Genomic DNA, 12237 nt, shown 5'->3' on the forward strand with positions numbered 1-12237 from the left:
AGATACCACCTCACACAGGTCAGAATGGCTCAAATAAACAACTCAGGAAACAAGAGATGTTGGCAAGGATGCAGAAAATGAAGAACCCTCTTACACTGTTGGTGAGAATGTAAACTTCTGTGTAGCCACTCTGAAAGACAGTATGGAGATTCCTCAAAAACTTAAAAATAGAACTATTTTATGATCCGGCATTTGCATTCTTAAGTGTTTATCCAAAGGATACAAACAGTGATTCAAAGGGGGACCTGCACCCCGATGTTGATAGCAGCAATGTCCACAATGGCCAAGCTATGGAAAGAGCCCAGGTGTCTATCGACAGATGAATGGATAAAGAAGAAGTGGTATGCATACGCGTGTGCGTGCGTGTGCACGCGCGCACACACACACACACACAGAAATACTACTCAGCCATCAAAAAGATGAAATCTTATCATTTGAAACAACATTGATGGAACTAGAGGGTATTATGCTAAGCAAAATAAGGTAGTCAGAGAAAGACAAGTACCATATGATCTCACTTATATATGGAATTTAAGAAACAAAACAGATGAGCATAGGGGAAAGGAAGGAAAAATAAAACAGGATGGACAAAGAGACTCTTAACTGAGAAACAAACTGAGGGTTGTTGGAGGGGAGGGGACGGGGGGATGGGTGGGTGACAGGCATTAAGGAGGACACGTGATGTGATGAGCACTGGATGTAATTCGCAACTGATGAATCACTGAATTCTACCCCTGAAACTACTAATACGCTATATATGTTAACTAAATTGAATTTAAATAAAAAAATTTTTAAAAAGAACTTAAAAAGACTGAAAGGTATTAGCATAAGGCAATGATGTGAAATAAATTCTAAAACTATTTGGATCTTGAGCTGTATTAATATAATAACAAGAAAAGACCAGAGTTGATTTTTTCTGTGCTGATCCATATGGAATTTACATCTAGAGACCTCGGCAAACCAGAACATATTCAGAAAAGAGCAACTAGCATGATGAAAAGGTTTTGTTTGTTCGTTTTATGGAGAATATCAGAAGACACAAGAGTTGTATGGTTCAGAAAGACTAAGCATGATAGCTCTAATACTTATGATATTTGCCATTATAAGAGAAAAAGCAATTCTGACTGGTTTTAATAACGAACATAATTTATGGGCTCATATAACTCAAAAGTTCTGAGACAAGTTGGATTTTAGGTGAGACTCAATCTAGTGGCCTAGTTAATCTTTCTATTTTGCTTTCTACAGTTTGGGCCAAAACTGACTGCCACTGCCTCCCTTCTTTGGGTCAAGATATCTGCTGCAACAAATCAGGACAATGTCCTCCTTCTTTCATGTCAAGTGAGAGTGTGAAAAACCTGTTTCCTCCTCTGTAGTTCGTTGATAGAGTGATTTTCTTTTCCCAAACTCCTAGGAAATATCTCTCATGTCTCATTGACTAGAACTGTGGTACATGCCAATCTCTGGACAAACTATAGGGGCCATGGGGATGATGTGTTCAAATTAGCATGGCTAATCCACATCTACATCTCGAGCTGAGATTTTATGTCTGTCAATATTCTCAGGAGAAACAGAACCAGTAGGAGATATACATGCATACACACACAATTTATATATAAAAATATATATGTAATATATGTCAATATATAATACATGTATGTGTGTGTAAATCTTCTGCTGGTTATTTTTCTCCTGAAAATCCTGATGGTATAATGTATAAATCTATAAAGGGATTTACTTTGAGGAATTGGCTTGCACAATTATGGGACTGGTAAGTCTGGAGTAGATAGGGCAGGCCATCAGGCTAGAAATTCTCTGCCAGGAGCTAATATTGGAGTCTCGAGGCTGAATTTCTTCTTCCACTGAGAAACCTCAGGTTTTGCTCTTGGAAGGCCTTTCACCTATTGGATGAGGCACACACCATCACTAAAGGTAATTGTCCTTACTTAAAGTGAGCCGATTATTAACCACATCTCCAAAATACCTGCACAGCAACACCTAGATTAGTATTTTATTAAATAACTGGGTAATTTAGGCTAACCAAGCTGACATATAAACCATCATAGATATAATCAGTCTCTCCCAAAATGCATGGCTGAAATTTTGAGATCTTGTCAGAACAGAGATTGGCAACTAAGAGGCAGCCAACAAATACCCCTTAAGATGACTAAGAGTTGATATGTGAAAGGCTTTCATGATTGTAGGTTTACAGTTGTTTTACGTAGACTAATATCAAGGGGAAAAAATATAGAAATAAAGTGAGAGAACAGTTATCTAAAAAAATAATTAGCTAAAAAACAGTAGTGAATTCTGATTATAGGGAATGTTCAAACATGAGCTAGATGATTGGCATGTAAGGTCTTAAAATTAAAGCCCAGTATTATGTGTTCTTCACATCTGGGGAGAATTGGGAGACCCTCCAGTGGCCCAGTCACAAACTCTCTTCCACTTCGTGCTCCCACAGATAAGATTCCTCAGCCAAATGATCCTTGTTATTAGAGGGATAAGTAAAAATGTCTGCTTATTACTGAGTAGCAGGTTTCAGTTCCCTGCCCATACAAGTACTCAAACAAGCCAGTCACATTCTCTCATAGGAACCCAAGGCCCCTAACTCTGTTGATACTATAAAACCTGCTTAGTATAGCCTCCACTTGCCCAGTCTGTTCCTGAGTGCAACCAACATGTAGCCATGCGTGGTATGTGCTGCCCTCCTCCCCTGGGCTACAAGTATGTGTGATTAATAAACTGCACATCTCATCTGTCCAGGGTCAGGTGCTGTGTTTCAGTCATTTCCTAATCCTAGAATGGGAATCCCTCCCTCACCAATAGGGAGAATGGGAGGTGGTTAAAACAGTGACTCTCACCCCTACCCCACCCCACCCAGCAGTGATGGTGGAGAGGGAAAAGATTCAAATATCAGTTAAGTACTTGAAATAAGTGATTTGTGAGTTGCTTTCCAATCTCAACATTTTATTATTTGTGTTCCCAGTGTTAGTATTAACATTCACTTTATATTTTCCAAATACAAATGTAACAATTTCTCTTCCTACTATTAGCGTCCATCAGGTGGTTTCACAAACTATCCATTTATATATTTCTTTCTCTCAGTTCCAAGCTCAGAGAGCCACTTTATTCATCTTTAAATGCCTTCAATTAACATAATGCCTGATATATAGCAGATAGTCAATGAATTTTTGGTGAGTGAATCTGAAATTCAGTTTCTTCATCAGAATTTGGGGAAAAATTACCAATGAACAATGAAGCTGTCCTTAAACATAACATCAGATATATGAATTCCCCAACACTGTTGAAATCACCCTACCCACCTGTAGATGGAGGGAAAGAGGTCTTGAGACAGTTGCCAATTCTTCTCATTCTTCTCATTCCCCATCCAAAATGCATACCAGTTGCCCTAAGGCTTCTGTAGAACCCTGCAGGCTGCATCTCACTTTGTGTAGGAAGGAGAATTAGTATAGCTGCAAGGTGATCCCAACTTCTTGCCTGTCTATTGATTTTGAATGCTCCATTCACTTCAAAATCCCTGCTGAAAGCTAAAACATTTTTTTTCCGCAAGAAGGCATTTATTTTAAGCATAGTTTCATGCTTCAAGTGTGCAGCTGCACAGCACCCCTATCCTAAATTATGGGGAAAATAGGGAACAATCTAAAGTGAGATTGGCTTGAAGATGTTTGACATGTCTTTTTTCTATGATCTCTGTTTTATTTATTGCATTTAAATTGGCTTATTTATTTTTTCTAGTTTTATTGAAATAGTAATTAACATACAGTACTATATAAATTTAAGGAGTCCAGTCTAATGATTTGACTTACATATAGATACAGCTGTGTTAACTTTAGTTGTCATGTTGTATATTACATCCCTAGTACTTATTTAACTTATTTATCTGGAGGTTTGTACATTTTGACCACTTTCATCCTAGTTCTCTTTTCCCTATTTCCTACTTCTGGTAACCACAAGTCTGATCTATCTCTCTTTTTTAAAAATGAGTTTGGTTTTCTCTCTCTTTAAGATTTCACATATGAGATCATATAGTATTTGACTTCGTCTGACTTATTTCACTTAGCAGAATGCCCTCAAGGTCCATCCATGCTATTACAAATGACAGGATTTCCTTCTTTTCTTTTTAATGGCTGGATAATTCTCCACTGGCTGTGTGTGAATGTGTGTATGCAACTTTTTTTATTCATCTGTTGATGGACACTTAAGTTGTCTCCATGTTCTGGCTATTCTAAATAATGCTGTTATGAAAATGGGGGTGCAGATATCTCTTCAACAGATTGTTTTCATTTCCTTTAGATATACTTCCAGAAGTGGAATCATTGGATCATACGGTAGTTCTATTTTTAATTTTTTGAGGAAGCTCTATACTGTTTTCCTTAGTAGTTGTACAGATTTACATCCCCCACCAACAGTACACAGTTCCCTTTCTCCACATCCTCACCAGCATTTGTTATCTCTAAATGTATTCTTTTGATAAATGGTATATAGGCTTTTTTAAGAAAAAAATTATTTTTAAAGAAAAAATGAATGGTCTCACAAAAGAATTTTGCAAATTCATGAACTTATTGTAACCTTCACAGGAGTACACAATACATTGTGTTTATAAGCAAAAATAAATTACATTAAATCACCTCTGGTGTTGAAACCAAGGATGTAAAATTTCCATTTCCATATGTCTCTATTTAGTACTAAGCATGTATTTGGTCCTTAGTAAATACATTCTGGTTAAATAAACTAACAATGGGCTGTGCTTCCTTCCATTGATCATGGACCTTAAGAATTTAATATAACAAAGTCTTTTCTCCATCTCCTGGGTTTATTCACAGTAAACAGATCCGAGCTCTGCTAGGCCAGTTCAGCCAGGCAGAAGCCTTATTAATGAAAGCTGGAGTACAGCCAGGGACCTTGGATGGAGTTCTTCTGGATCCTGGGTGTTCCTCCATGCAACTTGATGCTCCTGAAAGAGGTTTTTCCCTTCGGAAGGACGGCCCCTTGGACATGAGAATGGATGGTGGCAGGTGAGTATCGATAAAGCATTTCTCCTCACAACAAGAAATCAATTTTGCAGAAACACTCTGGATTTAATTTCCTTTTAAGACTGCAGAATTCCCATCACACGCCCACACCTAACACTATCCATACATAATAAATCAGTTTTGTTTGCTACTCATTATAGACTAGTGTTTCTCTAGATTTGAGATTCTAAAAGAAAAGTCATTGCTGTCTTTACACAAAATAGTGAAGAGGGTAACTTTCATACTCATCTTTTTTATAGATAAGCATGGGTTTTTAGACTACGAACAATATTGTTAAATGTGATACTGAAACAATGGATCCATTTCTATGCAGGCCCAACTATGCCTCTTGTGAAATGTAAAAGGAACATATTTAATGCATATTCTTTTGAATACTGTATAAAGTGCAAGATTCTAGAGGTCAGCGATTGCATGTTTTGTCCTGTTTCTTGTACCATCACTTTGGTTGACCTTCTCCAGAGAAACTATAGTTTATGGTACTGTATCAACATAGTACTCTGTATAGGACGGCTTTACACCTGCTCTTCTTTCCTCACCACCCTGGAAATACTAGTTGTTCTTCATTATTCAAATAGGTACATATAACACAAAGAGGATCATATTTTAATAAAATATAGGATAAGCTCCTTTAAACCTGAATTAATTTTTAAAGCTTAAAAAAAAAAAAGAAAGAAGCTTTTTAGAGCACCTGTCTTTACGCCTAACACTGGCTCAGGGACAGAATAACCTGTACCTACAAAGCTTAACCATGTTTTCCTTCCTCATTTCATGCCTCACTACCACCGCTAAATTATGTATCACGGCCCCACCTTTGGGGAGATTACCTCCTAAGAGGCATGTTAGATTTTCTTATATATAAATGAGCAAACCATTCTGTTACTGTTAGTAATCTGCAGTTCTAGGCCTGCATAAACATTTCTACTGAGACAAATCAGTTTTCCAGAATTTCTTCCAATCTATTAGAAGGACCTGTATATAAGAAATTTAATGTCCTGTTTAAATCAGCAAATTAATATTGAGTTGACTTTGAATTCTTTCCCATAAAATGCTTTGTCCAATGGTAATTATTCATAGCCCATGTTTTGATATGACCTGGTAACTTGGATTGTGACCTATACTTATTGGAACCTTTTTGTTCTGAGTCTTACACCTTCTTTTGCACAAGCTGGCATTCATAGAATGAAGAATGTGATCATAAAAGAAAATAATGAAAATCCTTTAAAAAGCAGTGACTAATAGTAAAGGTCAAATATCTTTTCATGTTTGGAGATTGAGGTTGTTGTGCAGAGGTAATAAAATGTCAAGCAAATTTCTGCTGTTCCTATGTCTTGTTAAAGGAGAATGCCTTCGAAATACAGTGAACAAATCTTCTAGTTAATGGTAGTAAATCCCCATATTGTTAATGTAAAGACTTCTCAGCAAATTGTAGAGTGTGAATCAGGGTTCTTGAGGTTTTCTCCTAAGAACTTGAAAATAAAATTGCCCTTGAGCATTAAATTCTAAGTCAATACATAATGGATGAGATTAGAGTTGAGCAAATATATCTTAAAAAGCAGGATGGCTTCCAGGTAGATAGCAGATCTGAAGAAAGTATATGGTATTCAGAAAGATGGGAGTTGGTTCACATGAATTCATAGAAAAGGAGAGTCATTGCCAGTATGTACAGTACTTACCCAGGTGGTGTTATGGGGTAAGAGAGTCCAAGCCAAAAAACATGGCCAGTCAGATCCTGGAAGCTGATATATCTGTGCCTTGAAGGCAGATGCAAGAGGCTTTCTTAACCTGTTGCCATTTAACACTGGAGTCTTATAGCATAGTGTAGTTGTGCTACCCCAATTTCAGCACCAGCTCTAAGATTATAAAAGATTTTCATGTAGCAAAAAGAAATCCACAGCTTCAAGGACTTGCAGGTCTAATTCTTCACCAGAGGTTAATAAATAAGTTGTCACCTGTGTTAATATTTTCCTTTTGTCATTAGTGTAGTCATTTTACATCAGTGATCTCTGGAGAACCAACAAGCTCTCTTACCTGTTAAGTTGGGGGCAGATTTTGTATCTTGACTTCACTATTCTAAAGTCTCCTAGCAGCCTTATTGGTTTTTCAGTGTTGCCCCTTTTGTCTTGTGGCACAATGGAAACTTCTACATTGCTATTCAGTGTTAGCGTGAGGGTAAAATAAAATTATGCCCATTAGCCGCTGAACTATTTGAGCAAAATGCTGTTGTAAGGGTCTTACTTAAAAGTAGAGACGTATTATAAGAAATTGCTAAGTACATCCATACTAATCTAGGAGTTGTCCTGGTAGAGTTGGACTACATTCTGTGGGTCTGAATTTACTATCATAAATAAGGTTCATTTTGATGTTCTGTGGTTTGGACAGTTGAATACATAGCTACGTAAGATCTAGCTAAGATGTTGTCAGTTAGGCCAAGAATGATGATGGGCAAGATCTGGGAGACATGGACATTCATTGAGCTTCTCTGTATACCAGACATTCTACTCTCTATTTTACAATTGCGTATACCCTTAATTCTCCCAACAATTCTACGAGGAAGGTATTGTCACTTTCATTTTACAGGTTAGAAATTGTGGCTTGGTAGGTTAAAAAGCTTGCACAATATGAATAGCAAGTCTGGAATTCTTACCTAGGTTGATCTGACTGTAGAGACCAAATCTTCATCCTTAAAGCTATTATTGAAAGAACAAAGCCTATTGTGATGGAAACGGGGCTACTTTATAGGAAGTTCCTGGGTCTGGGGGTGGCAGCCAAAAAAAAAAAAAAAAAAAGAGTCAGATCTGAAAAGCAAGGTTTCATTCTCTCTTTCTCTCTCTGTGTCTATCTATCTTTCTCACATACACAGGGTAAGAGAGAGAGAGAGAGAGAGGTCATGGCACAATAGGGCACAAGCCAAAGGCAACAACAAAACTTACTCTTGGAGGCCACTTGGCATGTTAACGAGGTGCAGTACAGTATTTTTAAGGAGGGATTCAGGTGTTTCTTCAAGGCCCCACTTTGGTATAGTCTTTAGGTCTTAAAGCTACCATATCCTTACTACAGTCCTCACAATGTGATACTGACAGTCAGTCCAACACATTAGCTACAGGAGTAGTAACAGTAGTAGTAGTAGTAACTTCGTCCTGTTGACGAAGCCAGTGAATACTGGATGGCATTGCCCACTACTGTGATCTATTCTATTTGGCTAGAGGTCCTATTTCCTTTGTATCCGCTACCTGAAATTATCATCTCAGGCTCATTTAGTACTGTTTCTTAATTACTGAGTTTTACCCCACAGTGACTTTAGTAATGGCTTTATAAGCCAATATTATTAAACATTTGAAATAACATACATTATTACCATTAAGGTTGTTCAGTTTTTTGTGAGGGAAAGTGGCCGGGAGTATCTTCTTGTATAGACTTTCTAAGTTCAGTTTGTGCTCCCATGTAACTATTCAGCTGCTTTATAATCTCAGAATTAGTTAAGTTCCTGAGATACAGGTTCATTTAAATATCATTCACTATTTTATATCTTCTTATAGTGAAAAATAAAATCAAGCAGTAATTTAAATCTTGAACAAACTAAATCCAGACATTCTCCATTATTTTAGTTTAGGAGAAATCTGCATAAGTAATAATAGCTTTTTGTGAATTAAAGATTAGTAAAATATTTTAATTTCCTGCTGCCCTTGACCTTGATGAATGTCACACATAATCCACTGTTGCTATTATGATGGGTATTTGAAATAGAAAATCTGCTTCATTCGTTTAAGATTTCAGTCTCTGACTTTAAAAACCTCAGATGCTCTGTTAGACTGTGTGTGTATGCCTGACTTCAGTACTCTGAAGTTTCACCTCTTGTCAATGAAAACTGACGTCAGCAAACTAATTGGCTCTTCTTGTGCGTAGGTACCCTGACATGCCCACCGCAGCTGATGTTGTGAACGCTTTAGATCAACAGGCACTTGCATCCATCCTGAGAACATACGGGGAGGAGAAGCATGCCAAGAAAATCGCTTCAGCAATCGTTCAGGCACGCAGCCTCTACCCCATCTCCAGAACCCAGCAGCTTGCCAGCATCGTTGCAGGTATCCTCATTAATTCTGAACAATGTCTGAGAGGGGAGAAAATATATATATATATATCTCCCCCAAACTCCCAGAGGGATTCATTTGTACTTAAAATCATGCACGATAGAATCTTGCGTATCCTTTTTCCATACCAGCTTTCTTTTGGTTTTGCAAGCTTCCCCCCCTCCAAACCACTTTCCCCCACACAATTTAAGAAAATACACTGAAGTTGCTGATTAGTTGAACAATAGATTGTTTTTTTTATGAGAGGTAATTTGTCATTGGTGCCTACCAAGGTGAAACGTGGAATGACAAGAGCAGAAGAATTTCTTGATCTATCACAGTGGTTGATAAGCATTCTGTATAAGATCTGACATTACCTCTCTTAGTTTCACATTTCTGCATTTTAATATTTTGGGCAAAAGGAGAATTGCAATGCCCAACTGCTAAAATAAAATCCAGTGACTCATACATCTATTCTAAACAACCAGCTAACAAAGGGTATGTGATGTATAGGTTATTCTACTTTGTGAATGCTAACTAAATCAGCCTGAGGGGCTTATTGAAACATTTCATCTTTTCTGCTGTTTGCCACCATAAACCTCTTGAACTTAAGTCTAGCTAGGAGGCGCTTTATTATAGCCTTTCTGTTTGAAGCCAAAGTTGTTTCACAGCTGTGTTCCATGATGAAAGTTTTCCAAGGCAAAAATACAACTCCTGCAGTAATTTAGCAGAATTCCAGTGTTACATTCTTCATCTTGTTGGGCCATCTGAAACCCTACATCATTTTTGTTTACCAAATGTATTAGGATTTCTTTTCAATGGCTCCTACTAAGTCACTTAAGTAGCTCAAGAAGTAAAGAAAATAAGTAATTGTGTAGCTTATAAAAAGAACCTGATATTGGTTACCTCTCTGTAATATTATCTATAGTTTAAGGAATAAAACTTGATTATAAATTCATTCAGATCAAGATTTAGAGCTCATCTAGGGATTGTTTTATGATATAATTTAATAAGACTATTTTACTTAGTTAGGATAACAAAATATAAAGAGTTGACCAAGTCTTTAAATTTTTTTCCAACTTACCACTGAGATTCTTCTTGTCAAGTAGGAGCAAAATTATTGTGGGTTAAATGATCATAAAATATTCCATAGTATTTTTCCAAAAAAGAGTTTGTACTAGCAGGCTGCATTAATTCACCCTCTATCTTGTATCCCTTTCTTTCCACTCTATACTCACTAAACATGACCACCTTACCTTACCCATTCTGTCATTCTTTAGCTGTCTGTGTTGTTCTCTGTCTCTCATATTGGAAAGATGAGCAGTGAAAAGTCATATTTTTTTATACATGAGAAAATCCAGGATTTTCTGGTGCTGAAAATGAGTACTCTGGGCTGAGGGCATCTTAGAGGTCATCCAGTCAAAAAACCTCACCTGATAGCTAAAGAAACTGAGCCTCAGGGAGGGTCAGTAGTTTCCTCCAAGGTAACCCTAATTAATGCCTAATTAATGGCAAAGTCAGTACTAATCTAGAATTTGGAAACTCATGAATTTTAGGCATAACTGGGAATTTGCCTTTAAGATATTGACTTAACTTTTTTGTCTCAGGGCCCTAATCTGCCAACTTGGGGTAATAATACACAATACTGTGGCATTACACAGAAATTATATCAAGATGTAGAATAGGAATAATTTAAGTATTTTCAGAAAGATTATGATGTCAAAAGCATATAAGGGCTATGAGAGATGATATCATAAAAATAAGAATATTCATATATGTGTAGGCTCTAATAAATACCATTAAAAGATTCAGTTCTCTATAAGGAATCCATTTTTATGGCTCAAATCAGCCCATAATAATGCAGATTTATTGATGATATAATTCCATGGAAAAGGTAAAAACAAAAAAAAGGGGGGGGAGTTGCATTTCGTGGTACTTTTTTTTCAAAAAATATTTGGAAGAAGCTCCTATATACCAGGCATTATACTGAATAGTAACAGTAGAATGGGGAGCAGATCAGAGCTTCTCTCCACAAAGTTTACTGACTAGTAAGTGACTGAATAAAAATATAGTGAACATCGTCCCTCTATTTGTATCGGAAACCCTCTTATTAACTGTAGTCTGGAGTTCTGTGTGGGTAATAGAAAAAGTTGGTACATGTGGAGAATTATAGAACCTATGCGTATTTATATATGGAGATGCTTGGGTCCTAATTGTGGTTCTACAAAGTCCATTCTTAGATAAACCACACCCATGGCATATCTTCTACAAGCTCGGATTTATTTTTATTATAATGAAGTTAGAATTTAAAGGTACTTACAAGGCAATCTGAGCATATTTTCTATATTTTCATAATTTTTTAATCTTTCATAATTACCTCATGTACCTCTAATTTGATTGCATTTTTTACATTTTTACTCTCTTTATCGAGAGTCTCCAAGTGTCTAGGTTAGTTTTCATGGGAATAACATATATCTTTCCTTTTGCATTCATATTTCACCAGTTTATGTAGTATTTGATTAAATTATTTAATGGCAATAACAACTACTCTATACTCTCCAAAAGAGCTATAAGGGTATAGCTATAAGGGTATAGCTCTTTTGGTGGGAGCAGGACTATATAGGAGTGCTCCAAGTAAAATACTACCCTGAGACAGTTTAACAGAGAAAGGGATTAATTTGTCAAGTCCATTAAGTAGAAATCTCTTCAGAGAACTGCTCATAGAGAAATATGGAAAGCAATGGAGGGCCCAATAAGGTTCCTGTATGAGTTTCCTAGGGCTGCAGTAACAAAATACCACACAGTTGGTGGCTTAAAATAACAGGAATTTATTCTACCACAGTTCTGGAGGCTGGAAGTCCAAAATCAAGGTATTGGCAGGACTCTAGGGGAGAATTGCATTTTTTACATGACTCACCTCTACCGAGTATATCAGCTTGACTATTTGAAGTGTCTGGCAGTTGCCAGCAATCCTTGGTGTTCCTTGGCTACATCACTGAGTTTCTGCCTCCACTATCCCATGGGATTCTGCCCAGACAAGTTTTGTGTGCAGGTTTTCCTGTTATTATAAGGACATCAGACATATTGGGTTTAGGGCCCACGCTAATAGAATATGT

The 12237-nt window shown here is 36.9% G+C and overlaps 1 protein-coding gene across 8 annotated transcripts in view; it reads left to right on the forward strand.

Moving 5' to 3' along the window:
• The window catches only part of METTL15 (methyltransferase like 15), a 238330-nt gene that overhangs the window by 131361 nt on the left and 94732 nt on the right, over positions 1 to 12237 (forward strand). For 6 of the 8 annotated variants that reach the window (XR_005375883.1, XM_038569297.1, XM_038569294.1 and 3 more), the window contains exons 4-5: positions 4845 to 5036; positions 8958 to 9136. Coding sequence is in view for 7 of the 8 variants with exons in the window: in XM_038569297.1 (XP_038425225.1) it covers positions 4845 to 5036; positions 8958 to 9136 (371 nt within the window). In the remaining variant the exon portion in view is untranslated. Of the gene's footprint in view, positions 1 to 1245; positions 1339 to 4314; positions 4350 to 4844; positions 5037 to 8957; positions 9137 to 12237 lie in introns of all 8 variants that reach the window. The other 2 variants (XM_038569293.1, XM_038569298.1) reach the window with 2 other exon arrangements.

Source organism: Canis lupus, chromosome 21, assembly GCF_011100685.1.
Source record: "Canis lupus familiaris isolate Mischka breed German Shepherd chromosome 21, alternate assembly UU_Cfam_GSD_1.0, whole genome shotgun sequence".
NCBI lineage: Eukaryota > Metazoa > Chordata > Mammalia > Carnivora > Canidae > Canis > Canis lupus.